The following is a 17798-nucleotide window of genomic DNA, read 5'->3' as shown; positions in this document are numbered from 1 at the left end:
ATTTGGGGAATGGGGGTGCCCATGGGGGTCAGCGGGGGAACTGGCTTCAGGTAGGAGGTATTCCTCCTCTGTCCCCTCCTGGCTGCCTGAGCCTCAAATTTATTCCACACCACAGACACTCGCATTACGTACACGGTCATGACAAATGCATATAGGGCCTTGTGGGTGAGTACACTGAACTGTGTCCAGAGGATGGTCTGTTTATTCAGCCTCACCTCTCGTGCCAGTGCCCACTTCTCAATTTTAAATCACACTTAGACACTGAGGGTTCTTGGGAGGGAGCTGTTCCCACAGAGGCTTGTTGGTGCCATGCCCCTCTGCCGTTTTAAATAAGCTTTAAAACAGCATGCAAAAACATCACAAATGAGTGGGCGGAGTGAGGTATCAGGTCTTCTCACACCCCTGTTCCCTGTTCTCCATCTGGGGCAGCGGACAAGGAGGAATAGCTGGCCATCTGGTCAAGATGGTGGGCTTCCCTGCTGCTGCGGGACCGGGACGGTTTGCTTGTCTCCACCCCGGGGTACAGGGGACCATGGTGGACACCAGAGGTGAAGGGAGCCACCAGGTGGAAGAAGGAGTCCTATTGGGCTTTTTAGCCTGTGGGACTTTGGAGGCAGCTGATAGGTACCGACAGGCCAAGTGGAACGCAGCTCGGGCAGTGGGTGAAGCAAAACCTCGGGTGCGGGGGGAGTTTGGAGAGGCCATGGAAAAAGACTTTCGGATTGCCTTGAAGAGATTCTGGCAAACCGTCAGACGACTCAGGAGGGGAGAGCGGTGCTCTACCTGCACTGTGTATAGTGCGGGTGGAGCACTGCTGACTTTGACTGAGAACACTGTCAGGCGGTGGAAGGAATAAACAAAATACTTCTTAATCCCACTGTCTTCCATGACAAAAGCAAAGTCCGGGGACGGCTCGTCTATCCCCGGGGGTGAGGTCACTGAGGCAGTTAAGGAACTGCTTGGTGGTAGGCCCCCTGGGGTGGAAGAGGTTTACCCAGCGTTCCTGAAGGCTCTGGATGTTGTAGGGCTGTGTGGTTGACACGCCTCTACAATGTTGTTTGATCAGTGATGGTACCTCTAGATTGGCAGACCGGGGGGGGTGGTTTCCATTTTTAATAAGGGGGACTGGAGGGTGTGTTCCAACTATAGGAGGATCACACTCCTCAGCCTCCCTGGAAATGCCAGGGAGCTGGAAAGGAGAGTCCATCCGTTAGTCGAACCTTGAATACAAGAGGAATAATGCGGTTTTTGTCCTGGTCGCAGAACACTGGACCAGCTCTTCACCCTCTCGTGGATACTTGAGGGTGCGTGGGAATTTGCCCAACCAGTCTACATGTGTTTTGGGCGACCGTGGCTCAGGGGGTTGGGAATCGCATCTGTAACCGGAAGGTCGCCGGTTCGATCCCAGGGCTCTCTGTCCTGGTCGTTGTGTCCCTGGGCAAGACACTTTACCCTACTTGCCTACTGGTGTTGGCCAGAGGGGCCGATGGCGCGATATGGCAGCCTCGCTTCTGTCAGTCTGCCCCAGGGCAGCTGTGGCTACAACTGTAGCTTGCCTCCACCAGTGTGTGAATGTGAGAGTGAATGAATAGTGGCATTGTAAAGCGCTTTGGGTGCCTTGAAAAGCGCTATATAAATCCAATCCATTATTATTATTATTATGGCCCTGGAACTTACTGATTCTTTACATTGATGCTATGGTTATTTTTCTTTCTTGTACTGAGACAGTGATTGTAATTCTCTGACACTGGGCCTTTGTTAGGACAGTGAAAAAAATCAGGGCTTAGCCCAGCCCTGAAATCTTTTTTTTTTTTTCCCAAAAAAAGCAACTTTTTAAAAGTTTTTACTATATTTTTGTCATGGTCCCGGTCGGTGAGCCAGTGTTTTGAGTTTTGTACTTCTACTTTTTATTTTATCATGGATTATGACTAGGGCTGAACGATATATCGCGACATGATCAAGTGCAATTTTCTAACCGCAAAGGCTGCGATTATACTCTGGACATGTCCAAATTCATGGGCTGTATCCTCCTGAGGCCGCATTTGTAGACTGATTACGTCACAGCGACGCGCCGAAGGCTGTCCAAATTCGTAGACTCCTCCAAATGTAGCCGACAAATGCGTCCTCCTTTTCCCCGAATTTGAAGGATGGGTCGGGTGTGTCCTTCGTGGCCTACCATATCCCAGAATTCATAGCGCGGTCCAGCCAAACTCCAGTTTCCAGCAATGGCGGCCGCTACTAAGTTTTAAAATTACTCATACTAATCTTTCTGGGTCACAAAATAAACTTTTAACATATTTTCAGGCGAGAAAGTAGTTGTGTAAACATCAAATATCTGCTCGGTTTATCAAGATATCCCATATTTGCAAAAGTGCTTCGACGTTTTCAGAGGCGTCTGCTACCCACCAGCTCGACAGCTAGCCGGGAGCTCGAGGGTTACTGATGCGGCCGAGAACGGCACAACTCCCGGCACGTCATTTTCAGATCACCGCGGAGTTTCGCTGCTCGGGTTAAACGTAATATATAAGTCACTTAGACAACCTAAAAATGTTATTGTTGGGCTTTTTTCAGTGTTTTGTTTGTTCGTGAGTAAATCGGTTTGGCTGAGATTAAAGTTATTAGATTAGATAAAATAAAACTTTATTAATCCCCCGGGTGGGTTCCTCCTTGGTTTTCACACAGCTGACTAAACGTCAAACAGAAAACTTATTAAACAGAAGTGTGAGACAGTCGAGAATTTACACCAGTGTCTGGTTATATTTTAGATAGCAAGAAGCAGACGGCCGAGTTTAATAAACTCCACCGAGACAGCGGTGACGCTAATCAGAACTAGACCGTCCAATTTCACGCCTTTAAATTTTAAAGGCGTGTTTGTGTGTGTGTTTATACAATTGCTATTATGTTTGCACTTTATGTGTAATGTTACTGACTGCAGAGATCAGTAAGATGTGTGTATTTTTTATTTATTAGTTTTATTTATTTAATATTATTTTTTAATTGAATGACTGTCTAGTAGTTCACAGATGTTGAAAAACTGAGTGTGGTAAAGCCACTGATTTTGTTTATGTATATTTCTGCAATCTGCACATTGTACTGACTTTCATTTTAATGTTTACACCAGGGTTCCTTGTCAGCACTTTATGCTCAGATGTTTGTAAGCTAAAAATAAACTATTGTGTATGTTCAAATATACTGTTGTGATTGAAGAAGTTAAATAAAAATGTCAGTCATCAATTCATGCATCACCTCATGTCATCATAACAGAGGTCTGTCTTCCAGGAAAGAACAGTTTAAAATTAATGTAATATAGTATTGGCCATACTATATGATGTATTGCTTGTCTTTGTTTAATAATACAGAAGACAAAGACCTTAAAAAATAATCGCATATCGCATCGCAATCGCAATATTGGGGCAAAAAAATCGCAATTAGATTATTTTCCATAATCGTTCAGCCCTAATTATGACTGCTTGTGCTTTGGTTTCTGCCCTAAGTATTTCTAGCTCCTTAGTTCTGTAGTACTTCCTGAGTTCTAATTCTTAGGTTTTGTTATTTGGCTTCCCGGTGTTAACTCTGTCCCACACTTCAGGTCTCTGTGTTCTGTCTCCCCAGTCTCTACTAAGTTTACGTGTCTAGAGTTCAGCCGGTGTGTTTCCTGTTTTACTTTGAAGGTCCGTGTCTCATGTCAGTGTTTCTAGTTTTGCTTCCCTTTGGTCTCGTCGTGTCTGATTTCTTCCAGCTGTGCTCTCCTCCTGTGTCTTATTCCCCTCGTTATGCCCCAGTGTATTTAAGCCCTGTGTTTCTCTGTGTCAGTGTCGCGTCCTCCCTCATGCTGTGTGATCCCTGGTGTGGAGTTTTAGGTTTTGGTTTCCCAGTCTAGTTTAGTTCTGTTATTAAAGCAGCGTTTTTCTGAGTTCATTCCTGTGTGTTGCGCGTCCTGCATTTTGGGTCCTCTTCCTGCCTGACCACAGCCGAATCGGGACAATTTTACAGTTAAATAAATATTTAAAAATTCACACACAGAGTGCTACCTAAAGGCTGAAGTAAGATGTGTGTAGCTGCCTGTCACAGAATGATACTACGATTAACTATCAGTGCAGTAAGAGTTCTTCAGCTTTGTTACTATTTTTTATTTTAAGCAGCAGCGTAAAGCTCGATGAAGTAGTTACATGCATATTTAAGCTTTACCAGCTCTGGTCTCAACGTATCTGCTTCTATTCTGCCAAAATGGCCATTTTAAACTGTTACCTGTGTTTGGTCTTTTGGGTACTCACCTCTTCCTCACCTTCACCTGGCGTCTCATCAATCTGCTGCACTCTTAATTTCCTCTACTCTCCTCCCTCGCTCCTGTCCTGGTTGTTACAAATAATGCAATCAGGATGCAAACAAACTATGTTGCAAATGTTTTGATGTGACGATTAGTATTACTACATTATTACATACTTTATATTTTAAACACAGATTTTAGCATATATTTAACATATCAGATTGAATTAAAAGCAAAAACCTAATGTTTCTGTTTCATAAGACCAAGTCACTAATGAATACCGACTACAGGCTAATATTTATTATACACTACCAGTCAAAGTGTGGACACAGCTTCTGATTTAATGGGTTTTCTTTATTTTCACGACTGTTTACATTGTAGATTCTCACCAAAGGCCTCAAAACTGAATGAATGAACACATGTGGAATTATGTAGTAAACATAAAAGTGTGAAATATCTCAAAACATGTTTGATATTTTAGATTCTTCTAAACATCCACCCTTTGCTTTGATTCCTGCTTTGCTCACTCTTGGCTCTCTCTCTGAGCTTCATGAGGTCGTCACCTGAAATGGTTTCCAACAGTCTTGAAGGAGTTCACAGAGACGCTGAGCACTTGTTGGGCCTTTGGCCTTCACTCTGAGCTCCATCTCATCACAAACCATCTCCATTGGGTTTAGGTCAGGTGACTGTGGAGGCCAGATCACCTGGTCAGCACTCCATCACTCTCCTTCTTGGTCAGATAGCTCTTACACAGCCTGGAGGTGTGTTTGGACGCATTGTCCTGTCAAAAATAAAATAAATGATGGTCCAACTAAATGCAAACCAGATGGGATTTCAAATACGGCTGTCAGCTGTGTCCCATCATGACTTCTGCACAACACAACTGATGGTCCCAACCTCATTAAGAAAGCAAGAAATCCCACCAATGACCCCTGACAGGCTCACCTGTGAGGTGAAACCATTTCAGGTGACGACATCATGGAGCTCACTGAGAGAAGGCCGAGGGTTTGCAGCGCTGTCAACAAAGCAAAGGGCGTCTACTTTCAGGAATCTTAAATATAAGACTTATTTAGAGTTATTTTTGATTTTTCTTTGATACGTAATTCCATATATCTGGCTTCATATACTTGATGTCTTCAGTTTGTGTCTACGATGTTGAAAGTAGTAAAAATAAAGAAAAACCATTAAATGAGTAGGTGTGTCCAAACTTTTGACTGGTAGGTACATCAGCCAGCATTTCATTCCCATTTAATCCCACTGGATTCTGTGGCCTTTCCATCTAATGACATCTGTCTTTCCAGCAACATCACGTCCTATTTAGGTAACACTTTTTTTTCATGTAATTCTGCATTCAGTATTCAGATTTAATGATTAGACTGTATTGTGTCTTCAAATGGTAAACGGACTGAAAGAGGAAAAGCAGAGCTATAGTCAAGGTCGGCGTGGGTCAGTGGGGCTTTAGGCACAGCTGCACATGTTCATACATTTTGGTTGCTGTACTTCAGCATCTACAAAAAAATGAGTGAGCATATAGGCAGAGATGTTTTTTTTAATTGGCATGCAATTTTAAATCCAACGTTTCTATCGGCTCTATAAACACAGCAAACACACAAACTGTTTGTGTGCAGTTTTATACACAGTGTGCTGCAGCGAAAGGTCCAGCTGCTGAATCTGGCTGGGAGAAAAAAGAAAGAGCCAACTTCACTCAGAGATGGAGGAAGATAAGAAAGCCAGGACAGGAAGAAGAGAGCTTAGATTTAAAGGCAACGACTGTCCAGTCGTTTTGATAAACTGGAAATTGAAAGCTTACATGTAAACACTTGTGTTTTTAAATCAGCTACTGGATGTGTACATGTGACATTATGTTTTTCATATTGTGAAACATGCTGCAAAACAAACAGACACAGCTCGCTAACTTTGTGTTATTGAAAGTGTGCATGAAAACGCTGCACTACAGGTCAGTGCAGGATAAACACATAACGTGATGGATTTAAAGTACAGACCAGTGACTAGTGCACAGTGGCTGTGGTGCTCATGGTCAGTTTCTTTCTCAGGATATGCCAAACTGTAGATTTAGCCCTGTTGTGTTACTTTCTCAGATGGTTTTTGGTCTGTTCTCCTGTTTCGCAGCTTGTTTCACCTGCATGGAGAGCTCCTTTGACAGCATGCAAGCACAACACCTCAGATCAACTCCAGGCCTTTTATCTGCTTACATGATAATGACATAAAGAACGAATTGCCCACACCTGTCCAATTACTTTTGGTCCCTTTAAAAAGAGGGTGGCACATGTTAAGGAGCTAAAATTCCCATTGTTCCCAAGGCCACTGTTCCCAAGGCCACTGTTCACCGGTTGTCCTAGTTTCGATTATGCATATGAACTGTTTATGGTGTTGGGGAAATCTGCAGTCAGCACATCTGCAAGCACAGTCCCTGGTTGGACGTTCTTAAAGGGATACAGCAAAGATCAATCCAATGAGTCTGCATGCGCGCGCTCCCACACACACACACACACACACACACACACACAGGAGATAATGGAGATGCATGTTAGAAATGGCATGTTATCCAGCCACAGCACAGCAGGCTGATTTACACCAGTGTCCACAGCCCTGTTTTTGTTCCACCTCCAGGATCTGTTATGATTTGTATGCAGATGGTCAACGGTTCCATTTCTGAGGGCCTTCAAATGAAAACGCTGACTGACCAAATAATGTGTTGTACTTTGGTAGTCTGCAGGCTCCATGATCCTCTGGTCCCAGCTCCTGTACGATATTCAAACTCATCCACTTTTTGGATTTCTCTCTGATCTATCACAATGGTTCAAGTTCATCAAATTTTATTCGCCACATGCAGTAAACTGCAGTGAAATGAACCCGCCCCCCGACCTTAAAAGTTATTCCAGACTTTACACCGGATTGTAAAACACCCTGAGAGCGTTTTGTTACCGTTCAGAGTCAAAGAGTGATCGCTGAACCACCGAGACACTCCCACCACCTCTGTTCAGCTCTGCTGCCTGTCGTGGAGTCTTTGCAGATACATATGTAATAGCATCATCTGCATACATCTGACACTGGACACCTTTACAACTGTCCATAAGTCACTGATGTAGAAACAGAAAAGCAGCCGTCCTAAAACGGACCCCTGTGGAACTCCCACACAATTTTGAAAGCTTGATTTCATTACATGAACTCTTCTCTATTTGCAGATATGAGCTGGGACATTTTGGACTAAGGTCTTATTATTACAGGTAAGTATTCAGAATAGCCCACCCTGCACAGGTATCAGTCTGTCACCTTCATCTGCCACAGGCTGTCAAAGCTACAGCACTGCAATGTCTAACTAAGATTTGTTTCGTATGATTGAGTTGTTGATTTCTCTTATGCTATAACTTCAAAAAACTCAAATATGTCATAGTAACAAACCCATGGCAGACCCGACCACACTAACCATTCTAAACACGCTTTTATTCCGGTTGTCGTTCTTTTACACGCAGCTGCAGCTTTTCAGCTGAACACACACCAACAACAACTCAGTCAGGACCCAGTACGGATCTAATGCAGCTGCGGTGTGTCGGCCTCCCTGCAGCGGTGCTGTCAAACATCATTCCCACACACTGGGTGACACAGATATTATGTCAATATGCAGAATCTCTGGGTCACGACTACTGTAAGCCACCTTTCTGATGAAGATGATTAGTCACAAAATCATCTGAAATAGCTGATTCATTTGTGATCAGTCTCATTCACTCAGTCTGAGAGGATGCAGCGTTACAGTAATCCATGTGAGCGACCCAGTTCATCACCAGCCTGTGGAAGTCATTCAAAGCGACTTTGTGGAGTTCTCCTGATGAACGTATCGTAACGTCTGGAGCGGTCTATGCACTACACCTACTACATTTTTTTTTTTTACTGTGTTCATGACAGTGTTGTGGAAGCTGCTAAAGTGCTGCCCGACTCAGAGCCTGCATCACTGTATCAGAGCACAGCAGGTTTGGTTTCCTGTTGTTGGACTTTGTTACAATAAACTGCAATTACAGAAATGACAGCACCAGGACAGTGGAATATGAACATCTTAGAGCTTAACATCAGTGTAAATAATATAATTCATATATTTAAAAGTACATGTTGCCTTTCGTATTTTGTAATGATTTAATATTTCCTGACTATAGACAGCGCAGTGTGTTACTGATGGAGGCAAGAAAGTACTTCAGCCAGTACTGGAGTATTTTAACACAAGGATCTGTACTTTTACTTCAGTAAATGATGTCTGTACTTTTCCCTCGTGTGTTTTATTGGGACGCTTCCCCCTGTAACCATGGTTTCCCCCCTCCCTGTGCACATACACGGTGCTGAGTTCACCGACCTGAGTTCGTGTCCCAGCAGCAGCTCGTTGTCCTCTCACGGGGCTGTTACGCTCATGGTGCAAATGTTTCAGCTAGCCGAGTTATCCGCCGGCAGACTGCAGCACAGCTGCTACAGTCACACAGGTAGGTGAATGACGTTTGTCGGACACGGACCAATCAACACGGGCGCTGACGTTAGTGGGACCCGCCCGTGGATGCTCAGCTGTGACTGGTTCATACTATTAAGGTAGGTCGGTCACAAAAATCCGTTTCAAATGTGATTCGCCCGATAAACGTTTATCTTACGCTAATCCAAAAACACGCCGCAGGCTAACGACGCTGACGTCAGCGCTGCCGGAAATGACGGAAAATTACCGTCCAGGCCAATCAAATATTTGCGGTGGCGGAGGGATTTGCGTTTCCGACGTAGCTATGACGTAAGCGTTAATCCCCGGTCTCTGTTCGAAGGGAAACGTTTAAGTGGGCGGGCACATTTGCGTGACCATAAATTTTACGGTAGGAGTGAATCATCACACAGCAGCCTTTAACCTGCTGCACCGGCAGGACGAATAAATCACCCGTGACTAAGACGAGCTTCACCGTGGGTCACCGTGGGAGAGCTCCAGTCACTGCCGGGTGTCTGTTACGGTCAGGAACAGGACGGGACACTCAGCTGTCTCCCGTCCAGCCAAGCATACCAACACCACACATCTAAGACGTCCCCGTGTTGCGGGATAAACGGCTCCTCTGTTTGCTAGTGTCACCGCCCAGTGTACACAACACGAGAACACACAATCCTATTATATGACAATACAAAATGAATCTTACCCATTGTGCTACACACGGGCGTTCATGGAAGTCCGAAAGCCCCACGCACGGCGCAACGACACTGTACTTCCGACTAGTAAGCCGCATACATGAGACCGGGTTGACTTTACTGAAAATACGTCGCCCCCTGCTGGAGAAACCGGAGATACACGTGGAAGTGGGAAAAACTCAGTGCGTTAAAACATTATCCTCCGATGTAAACAAACGCAAAAATGTAAACACGTCATAAAAACAGGATTTCCTATTAATCCTGTGAGAACTATTACATTGAATACACAGTTTTAAACAGGCCTACATTAACAGTGGGGACACTCCAGGCTGTGATACAAGTCTTCACATGATGCTAAAAGGTTTGACAATCTGAATGTTACAAAGGCAACAGCAAAAATGGAGATGGGTCTCTAAACGACGTCACCTAGAAATGTTCAGTCACACCAGTGCAACTGCACATTATCCTTCCAGTGTTTAGCAGGTGAAACCTTACAAGGAGCAGAACACTACCCAAAGGAAGCATTGCAGTACCATCTTCACTGCCTTGCTTTTTCCCCACATGTCCCGATTCTGTCGCCACTCCAGGTAAACTTATCCAAGCAGCCATTCATATCACACCACGCTGACATGGCCACTGTAGTTTATTTGGGTGGTGGACAGGGATCGGCAATTTGCCCCTATACAACCCAGCATAGCTTTCAGCTGTATGTGCTCCAGTAGCTGTTCTGTGGGATCAGGGCCCTGTTTCAGGAAGCCGGTTTAGTGCAAACTCTGAGTAAGTATACCCTGAGTTAACGGAAACTCTGGGTTTTCGGTTTCACAAAGCGAGTTTAGATTAATTCTGAGTGAGTTACTATGACAACACACTCCGTGAAGCTAACCTGCCCCCTAGCAGGTTTACTTCAACTAACCCTGACCTTCTCCGCCTCTTTGTCAGAAACCTGACTGTAGGAAGTGTCAGACATGGCGTGCTCCTTCCTTGAAGAGCCAGTAGATGTTGAAGCCCAAATTCTCCGCAGAGCTCTCCGCCGGGAGAGAGTGATTAGAGCGCGTTTGGACATTTTATCATTTCCTGATGATTTCCTGTGCGAACGTTACCGTTTTCCAGCACAATCTATAATTTATTTGAATAACATCCTCAGGCCTAATATTGCTCATGTGACACATCGCGGACATGCTCTCAGTTAATTACATATTATTTGTATCACACTTCGGTTTTTTGCAAACGGGAGCTTTCTGTATAAAATTGGTGACGCTGAGCACGTTTCCAAGGCTACCGTCTGTCGGGCAGTTGCACTGAAACGTCTCCTGTACTCGTTTGTGGTGTTCCCCGGTCATAGACCCACAAGATTTATCAAAGAGGGATGCCACAAAATTGCAGGTATCAGGATGAACAGAACTTAATTCATGATGTGGTGATACTTGAACTACTACTTAAATTTTACATTTATTCTCACGGTTCCCAGGCGTGATTGGCTGTATAGATGGTACTCACATTCCAATCATTGCTCCTTCAGTAAATGAAGGAGACTATGTGAACAGGAAGTCTTTCCACAGCATTAATGTGCAGGTACATGGTTCCCTGTAGCATGTCAAACTAACAAATTATTTCATTATAGTAATGGATGCTAATTTGTGTTCTCTGCACTGTGAAGATCATATGTGATGCTGCCAACATTATCACAAATGTGGAAGCCAAGTGGCCAGCCTCTGTGAGTGGTGGTGGTGGAGGACCCCCACCTGTTTTTCGGGCCTCCGCTTTTTTTCTGTTGGCTATAACGGGTCACATTTGAGCATACAGAGTAAGCAAATATGTACTTGTAATGTGCTCAGATAATTTCAATAAGTGCTTACAGAGGGGAAATTAATGTAGCCTCTAACTGCAATTGATTTACATCGGACAAACAGACCAAGCACTATGGCTCATAATACAATTACACCTTACCTGTTTGGACTATATTTTTATATTTCATTTTTACTTGCTGCCAGGAACGTTTGGGGCCTGTTGGGTTGCACCTGCGCTCACATCACATCACGTCACAAAATAAAATATAATATAATAAAATAACGTGTTAAATGGGTGGAAATCCCTAGATCAATGTTTAAATTAACACTCACGCATTGACTCTGTCGGCTATGTTTTGCCATGCATGCTCCCTTTCTTTTGCAGCTGAGCCTGTGTTACTTTTTTTCTGCAAAATTTGCATGTTATCGGCATATGCTGCCATCAGAATTTCGGCCTCAAGCGCTGTAAGATACATTGACCGCGCCTTCTTTCCCTCCGTCTCCATGGTGACTCGCTTAATCTGTGCTCCACTAATCAGGGCTTTATGTATCCTCGTGCGCGCGTTTAACTTGGGGTTAAAGCAACTCCGCGTTGACTGAACTAATTGTTATCAGCCTTTCTGAAACCGAATATTCTGAGTTGGACAGTTCGGGGTTACTCAACCGTGAGTGTCGTTTTTCACTCTGAGTTTTCTAAACCGGCTTCCTGAAATAGAGCCCAGGCCACAGAGGCCAGGCTTCTCTGGGGTGTCTATGGGCAGAGGAATCCTGGTGGGCTGGTTATCTTTCCTTGGAGAACTTCACAAAAGGTTGAGTACCTACGTCAAATGCTGCTTTCTTTGGCCTTTAATCACAGATTGAACTAACAACATGAGAACAAACTGTGTGGCTAGTAACAAAATGCCTAAAGATCCAATTACAATGGTTTATTTGCCTTGTCTGTCATAGAATTCCATCTAAATCTAGACAACACTGATTCATTCGTTCAGTTAGGTGACAATTGATTCATAGGTCATGTAGCTAAACAACATGCTTTCTGAAAACTGTACAAAGACTGGATAAAAACTGAGTGCAAAAGCAGGCACTGTCCAAAGAGACACTTTGAAAGTCTGTCCAACTATTGCTCAAGACCACATGTGTCGAACTCCAGGCCTCGAGGGCCGGTGTCCTGCAGGTTTTAGATGTGTCCTTGATCCAACACAGCTGATTCAAATTGCTAAATTACCTCCTCAACATGTCTTGTAGTTCTCCAGAAACCTGCTAATAAACTAATCATGTGATTCAGGTGTGTTGACTCAGGGTGATATCTAAAACCTGCAGGACACCGGCCCTCGAGGCCTGGAGTTCGACACCCCTGCTCAAGACCAATTACAAGAAAGTCGGGTCATTGGAAACAAAATACAAACAAATTCAAAACTTTTGCTCAATATGACAGTAAACGCAGATTCAGAAATGATACAATTCAGGTTTTAATTGTTGACTCTTGTTGACCCAGTGAGGTCACCTCCTAGTTATGGTCCTTCATCCACTGTTCAGTCCAATGCACTATCTGCTCCAGGTTGTGCTCCATGTCCTCAGGAGTGTTGCTGGGAAGTTGGTGGACAATCTCCTTACTGTAGGCCTCCATGGCTTCCTCATAGATGGTCTGGAAGATCTCACATTGCACATTGTCCTGCAGCTTTTTTCCCGTGTAGCCCCTTTCAGTCACAAAGAAGACAGGGACAACTTGGTTCAATGGTTAAAACGATGAATTATCACTCAAATACAAAGGGACAGGGAACCAGACACTGTGGCTGCAGACGAGTTCCTGGAAGTTCTCATTTTTACAGCTTTCTTACGGAAAAAAAAGACAAGTCTCACAGCACTTGCTATTTCTGGAACCTGGATGGCTCAGCCACATGTTCACAGTCATTATCCAGGAGTAGAGAATGACTGTGATGCCTATGATAGAGCTACATTTACCACAAGCAGTGACAGCTCTGCTCTCGTCTGTATGCAGAAGGTGCTGAAGCTGGTTAGAGCTTGGAGCTGCAGTCAGCCATGTGTCTTAGCTCCCAGCCACAGAGGCTGAATGTGTTTGTCCAAGCAGACGGTGTCACAACTTCAAAAGCACCGTTTTAAATTCAAACTGTTAATAGCTGCCATATGCTACGTAATAATTCAATGACAAAACCAGTGTAGTACTGCAGGCTAACACTGTAGTGAAGAACTATCACATTATTTAACTATGATTAATTCATGAATCAGAAATCTCATCGTTTTCACTTCAGCAACAAATGTATTTCCCTCCAAATCAAACGCTGTCATGTTGCAGCCTCGTTTCAAAACTCTTCAAATTCCATTCGCACCTGTAAAAAAGGGCTTTGCTTTAAATTCTTCCAAATGTATTAAAAACAAAAACATGTAGCTAACAGGGCAACGATACACACAATTCACGGTTCGATATTTTTTCGATACAAAAAAGTGTTCATGCCCTTTTTAAAATTTGTCACTTATCAGAATTATAAATATATATATTTAACTCAAAAGGACAGTTTTTAAATTTAATGTTGCTGAAACAAAGTAATAAGAAAAAAAATAAATCTGACGGAGGAATCACTCATCTTTGGAAAAGAGAGTTTATTACAGAGAAATGTCTCTTTCCAAAATAAAAGCTCTACTATCCACTTCTTCTGGGCTATATTCTCAGCAGCATATTAAACATATCAGGTCCCCATAAGGAGAATCCTGTGCTAACGGCTGTCTAAATGACTCGGGTAAAGTTAGTAGCATGCTTGTTGTTTTTGTCTTTGCACTAGGATGATGTCTGCGTAAATGTGCAGTTATATTCGTTGTGTTCCCACTAGTGCTGTCAGTGTTAATCTGAAATGACCTTAACGCCACAACACGGCAAATCTCCGTTAACGAGCTACCGCTGATCGCCCCGTGCATGGGGCTAGACGGCCAACACGTTAACGAGCTAACTGCGCTAACACACTAGCTCCCACCATGTAATTGAGCATTGCATGGCACATCCAACATACTGTTTTACTTTTGTCCATGACTCGCTTACCTTCAGGGTCATACATCACATGAAAACCAAAATAGTTCCAAACGCCAGATCTGAATGAGAGTGGGGGAGGTTCAATTTGCCATGTTGCAAGGAGAGCTTAACTTCTGTCTGCTAGCTTGCCCTGCGCTCAGTGAATCTGCGTTCGACTACTCCGCCTAGGCTGCACTGTCGACCCTAGGCGGAGTAGTCGAACGCAGATTCACTGAGCGCTCAACACAGACAGCATCGTCAGAAGGAAAGTTGATAAAATAAATCACAAATTTTGTATTGTTCATACATATGCGTACCGAACCGAAAGCACTGTATCGAACGGTTCAATATCGATACCAGTATCGTTGCACCCCTAGTAGATAAGTAATCACAGTCATCCTGTTTTCACTGATCATCTGTCAGATGTTTCTGTAAGTTGGCTGAATCCACCTGTTTGAAATCCAGTTGACCGGACGTGGACACACACCTGTCTATATAAGGTCCCATAGGTAACAGTAAACGTCAGAGCACAAACCAGTCCATGGAGTGTAAGGAACTGTCTGAGACCACAGAGGACTGTATCTGCACCCAGAGCCACCAACAAATGAACCAGCGGGACTCTTCCAATCTGAGCGATTCATTCAGAAAGGGCTTAGTCAGGGAGGTGACCAAGAACCCGATGATCCCTCTGACAGAGCTCCGGTGTGGCTTTGTGGAGAGAGGATAACCTTCAATCAGCCCTGAAGTGGCCAGACAGAAGCTGCTCCTTGGTTAAAGGTACATGACAGCCCACTGGGAAGTGGCCAAGTGTCACCTGAAGGACTCAGACCACGAGAAACTGAAGTGTCTGGTCTGATGAAACAAAGACTGAACCACACAGCCAAGATAACAAAGGAGTGACTTTGGGACCATGCTGTCCTTGAGTGACCCATCTGGAGCCCAGTGAGCCCCACCGAACATCTCTGCACAGGCCTGATAAAGCTGATGGAGGTTCTGCAAAGAAATCTGGGAGAAATGTCCAGAAATAGACACACCAGGCTCGTAGCGTCGTACTCATACTGCCAAAGGTGACTCAACGTTTTGAGCAAAGGCTTATGCACATGTTAAATTTGTTTTTTTATTTTTAATAAATCTGCAAGAATTTCAGCTTGTGTTACTTTGTCATTCTGAGGTCTTATGTGAACACTGAGTGTAGTCCACTGTGGAGCAAGCCTGTAACATGACAGCGCTGTGATGACTGCTCTGTGAGCAGAAACAAACCCAGGTGTTGTTACCTGGCCTCCAGTCGAGTGTACAGCTGGGTGTTGTCTGTGCGCAGGACAAAAACGATGTCGAACCAGCGCTCGGGGAACAGGTCACAGCCGTGATAGTCCACGATCACGCCTCCTTCACTCATCTTTTCATCCAGCTCATCCACCACCTGCAGAACACCAACAAGCTCGAACACTGACACTCGATGCACTCCCTCAGTCTACCTGCACCGTTAGCAAAACGTTTGTTTTGTCTGCAAGCAGCAAAATTCTGCTAGAAATAATAAAGAGAAATCCATCAACTTAGTGGAGAGGTGGGCTCTGAGAGGGGGAACCATCAAAGTGTGCTGTGGCAAAATATCCAGACATTTATCATTTGTTGTAATAATGATATTAATAAAGCTCAGCACATTAACAGCTGTGGACAGATTCACAGGCCCTCTTTCTTCCCCTGTTTTAATGATGGAGAGAAATGTGTCTCCAAAAGGCTGCAGATGCTTACAATGTGCTGCACAGGCGTAAACTAAGATGTACACATGAACACACGCTCCGATCCATTTTACAAATGCATCCACCTGATCATTTATGCACAGTTATTACCTTCAGCTCACAAATCTGATCGTTTTCTCTTTCAAAAACCTTCCTGCTGCTGGTCTGTGGGTTGTTGTCAGACTGTGTTTGTGCTCATTGTTGGGCATTAAAAAAAAAAAAGTGGTTTGGATTTTCAGGAAGGAGTCGCTCTCGTGACTCAAGTGATGTCACTGACTGAGTAACTGGTGGCAGGCTCTTTGAAAAAGTAGCAGGTACTGGAGAATATAAATGTTAGTTAAGTTTTAGTTAAATATAATCTCTGCCTCAGACATCGTTGTGTTTCTCTGCTCTACAGTCCAGTGTGGAAGTTCACTCACCCTGTCCTCATCCAGAATGGGGCACTGGTACTCGTCATCATATCCATCAAACAGTTGTCCTGGAGGAAAAAATGATCCATGCAGAGTTCAGATTCAGTGTGATTGAAAGCAGGGCCATCAACAGAATCACTGGCTGTAAATCACTTTGTGTAGACGAGTTAGTGAAAGTGTAATAATTGTCCTGAGAACATGATTTCTGCTTTGGGTCACAGACACCGTGTGCTGTAAGTATAAGAACATGGAAAAGATGGTGCAGACAGCTGCACCTAGTCAGAGTGGACGGGTACAAATGCCAGGATGTTGATGGCTCCAGCCTCGTGGAACACAAATCATGTGTGTGACATCAGAAGAAACAATAAGACCAGTCTGTTCCACTCATGTACCAGAGGGAATCTGTGGAGGCCACAGCAGCTGTGACAGCTGTCATCTCCACAGTCAGCCTTTGTGTCACAGCACTATTTCATTTAATCCCAAAGTTCTGAGTTTATTCTCAGAACGATCTTTGTCCTTAGCATGGTAGATGTTTCTGTCTTAATGTCCATTAGTTCCCAAAGTTCCTTTACCTTCCTGGGCCAGGTCTCCTATGTTGACATAGGTCAGCCCCGTGCGCTGGGCCAGTTCCTTTCCTAGAGTGGTTTTTCCAACTCCGGGAGTCCCTGTAGGAAGAAGAGTTAACAGCTGAATTCAAATTCAAAGTTAGTCTATATTAAAGATTTGACTTTACCCCATCTGGTGATGAGCATCCGATTGATTCTGCAGTAAAATGCTCAGTTTTGTTCTTCAACTACCCACCTGGCATTTAATAATTCAGTAGAAGTAAGAAATACAGTGATAGTGGTGCTACTGGGGGGTTTCAGCTGCTGGGAACAGTCTCTGCTGTGACTCAAGGCTATAAAGTAGTGATAGTGATGATATTTTAATCTTCTGTTGACCATACATCTAGTTTACCCATTTAACTCATAACCGACTTCAGGAGGCACAGACACTCCCCCCTCATTAAAAATGGAGAACGCCTTCAGGTTTCTGGGCACCAACATCTCAGCTGGACCCATCACCCTGGTGAAGAAGGCCCAGAAGCAGCTACACTTCCTCCGTGTCCTCAGGAAGAAGAACCTGGACCAGGAGCTGCTGCTGGCCTTCTACTGCTCCTCAGTGGAGCGCGTGCTCTCCTACTGCCTGGTGTTTGGTACTCAAGACCCACTGCTGAGAAGAGGAAGGCTGCACAGAGGATACTTAACACTGACCAAGAAAGTCACTGGCTGCCCTCTGCCACCCCCGGAGACCATCGCCAGATCCTCCTGTCTCAGGAAAACCAGGGCCATTACAGGTGAGCACCCTGCTGCGCTCTGGTTGGTGCCTCAGGTCAATCAGGTCCACACGAGCCCCCCCATTGGAGGTCCCAGG

The 17798-nt window shown here is 44.4% G+C and overlaps 3 protein-coding genes across 11 annotated transcripts in view; 1 reads left to right on the top strand and 2 right to left on the bottom strand.

Moving 5' to 3' along the window:
• The window catches only part of ydjc (YdjC chitooligosaccharide deacetylase homolog), a 32318-nt gene extending 22745 nt beyond the window's left edge, over positions 1–9573 (bottom strand). Inside the window, exons 1-3 of one of the 7 annotated variants that reach the window (XM_080309092.1) lie at positions 5213–5277; positions 4831–5048; positions 4275–4352 (exon numbers count right to left, since the gene is read on the bottom strand). Coding sequence is in view for 1 of the 7 variants with exons in the window: in XM_026187599.2 (XP_026043384.1) it covers positions 9439–9525 (87 nt within the window). In the remaining 6 variants the exon portion in view is untranslated. Of the gene's footprint in view, positions 1–4274; positions 4353–4830; positions 5049–5212; positions 5278–8630; positions 8940–9438 lie in introns of those variants that run through there. The other 6 variants (XM_080309090.1, XM_026187601.2, XM_026187600.2 and 3 more) reach the window with 6 other exon arrangements.
• A 2471-nt stretch (positions 9574–12044) lies between these two features.
• ak6 (adenylate kinase 6) overlaps positions 12045–17798 on the bottom strand; it is a 7143-nt gene continuing 1389 nt past the window's right edge. For all 3 annotated transcript variants that reach the window (XM_026186951.2, XM_026186952.2, XM_026186950.2), the window contains exons 3-6: positions 16958–17050; positions 16395–16453; positions 15511–15656; positions 12045–12911 (exon numbers count right to left, since the gene is read on the bottom strand). In XM_026186951.2, the coding sequence (XP_026042736.1) occupies positions 12722–12911; positions 15511–15656; positions 16395–16453; positions 16958–17050 (488 nt within the window). In that variant the 3' untranslated portion in view covers positions 12045–12721. The remainder of the gene's footprint in view (positions 12912–15510; positions 15657–16394; positions 16454–16957; positions 17051–17798) is intronic.
• rad17 (RAD17 checkpoint clamp loader component) overlaps positions 17154–17798 on the top strand; it is a 25603-nt gene continuing 24958 nt past the window's right edge. Inside the window, exon 1 of the mRNA XM_026186945.2 lies at positions 17154–17721. Within this exon, the coding sequence (XP_026042730.1) occupies positions 17397–17721 (325 nt within the window). The 5' untranslated portion in view covers positions 17154–17396. The remainder of the gene's footprint in view (positions 17722–17798) is intronic.

Source organism: Astatotilapia calliptera, chromosome 12 (assembly GCF_964374335.1).
Source record: "Astatotilapia calliptera chromosome 12, fAstCal68.1, whole genome shotgun sequence".
NCBI classification, from domain to species: Eukaryota; Metazoa; Chordata; class Actinopteri; order Cichliformes; family Cichlidae; genus Astatotilapia; species Astatotilapia calliptera.
This window is presented reverse-complemented; position numbering and strand designations above follow the sequence as displayed.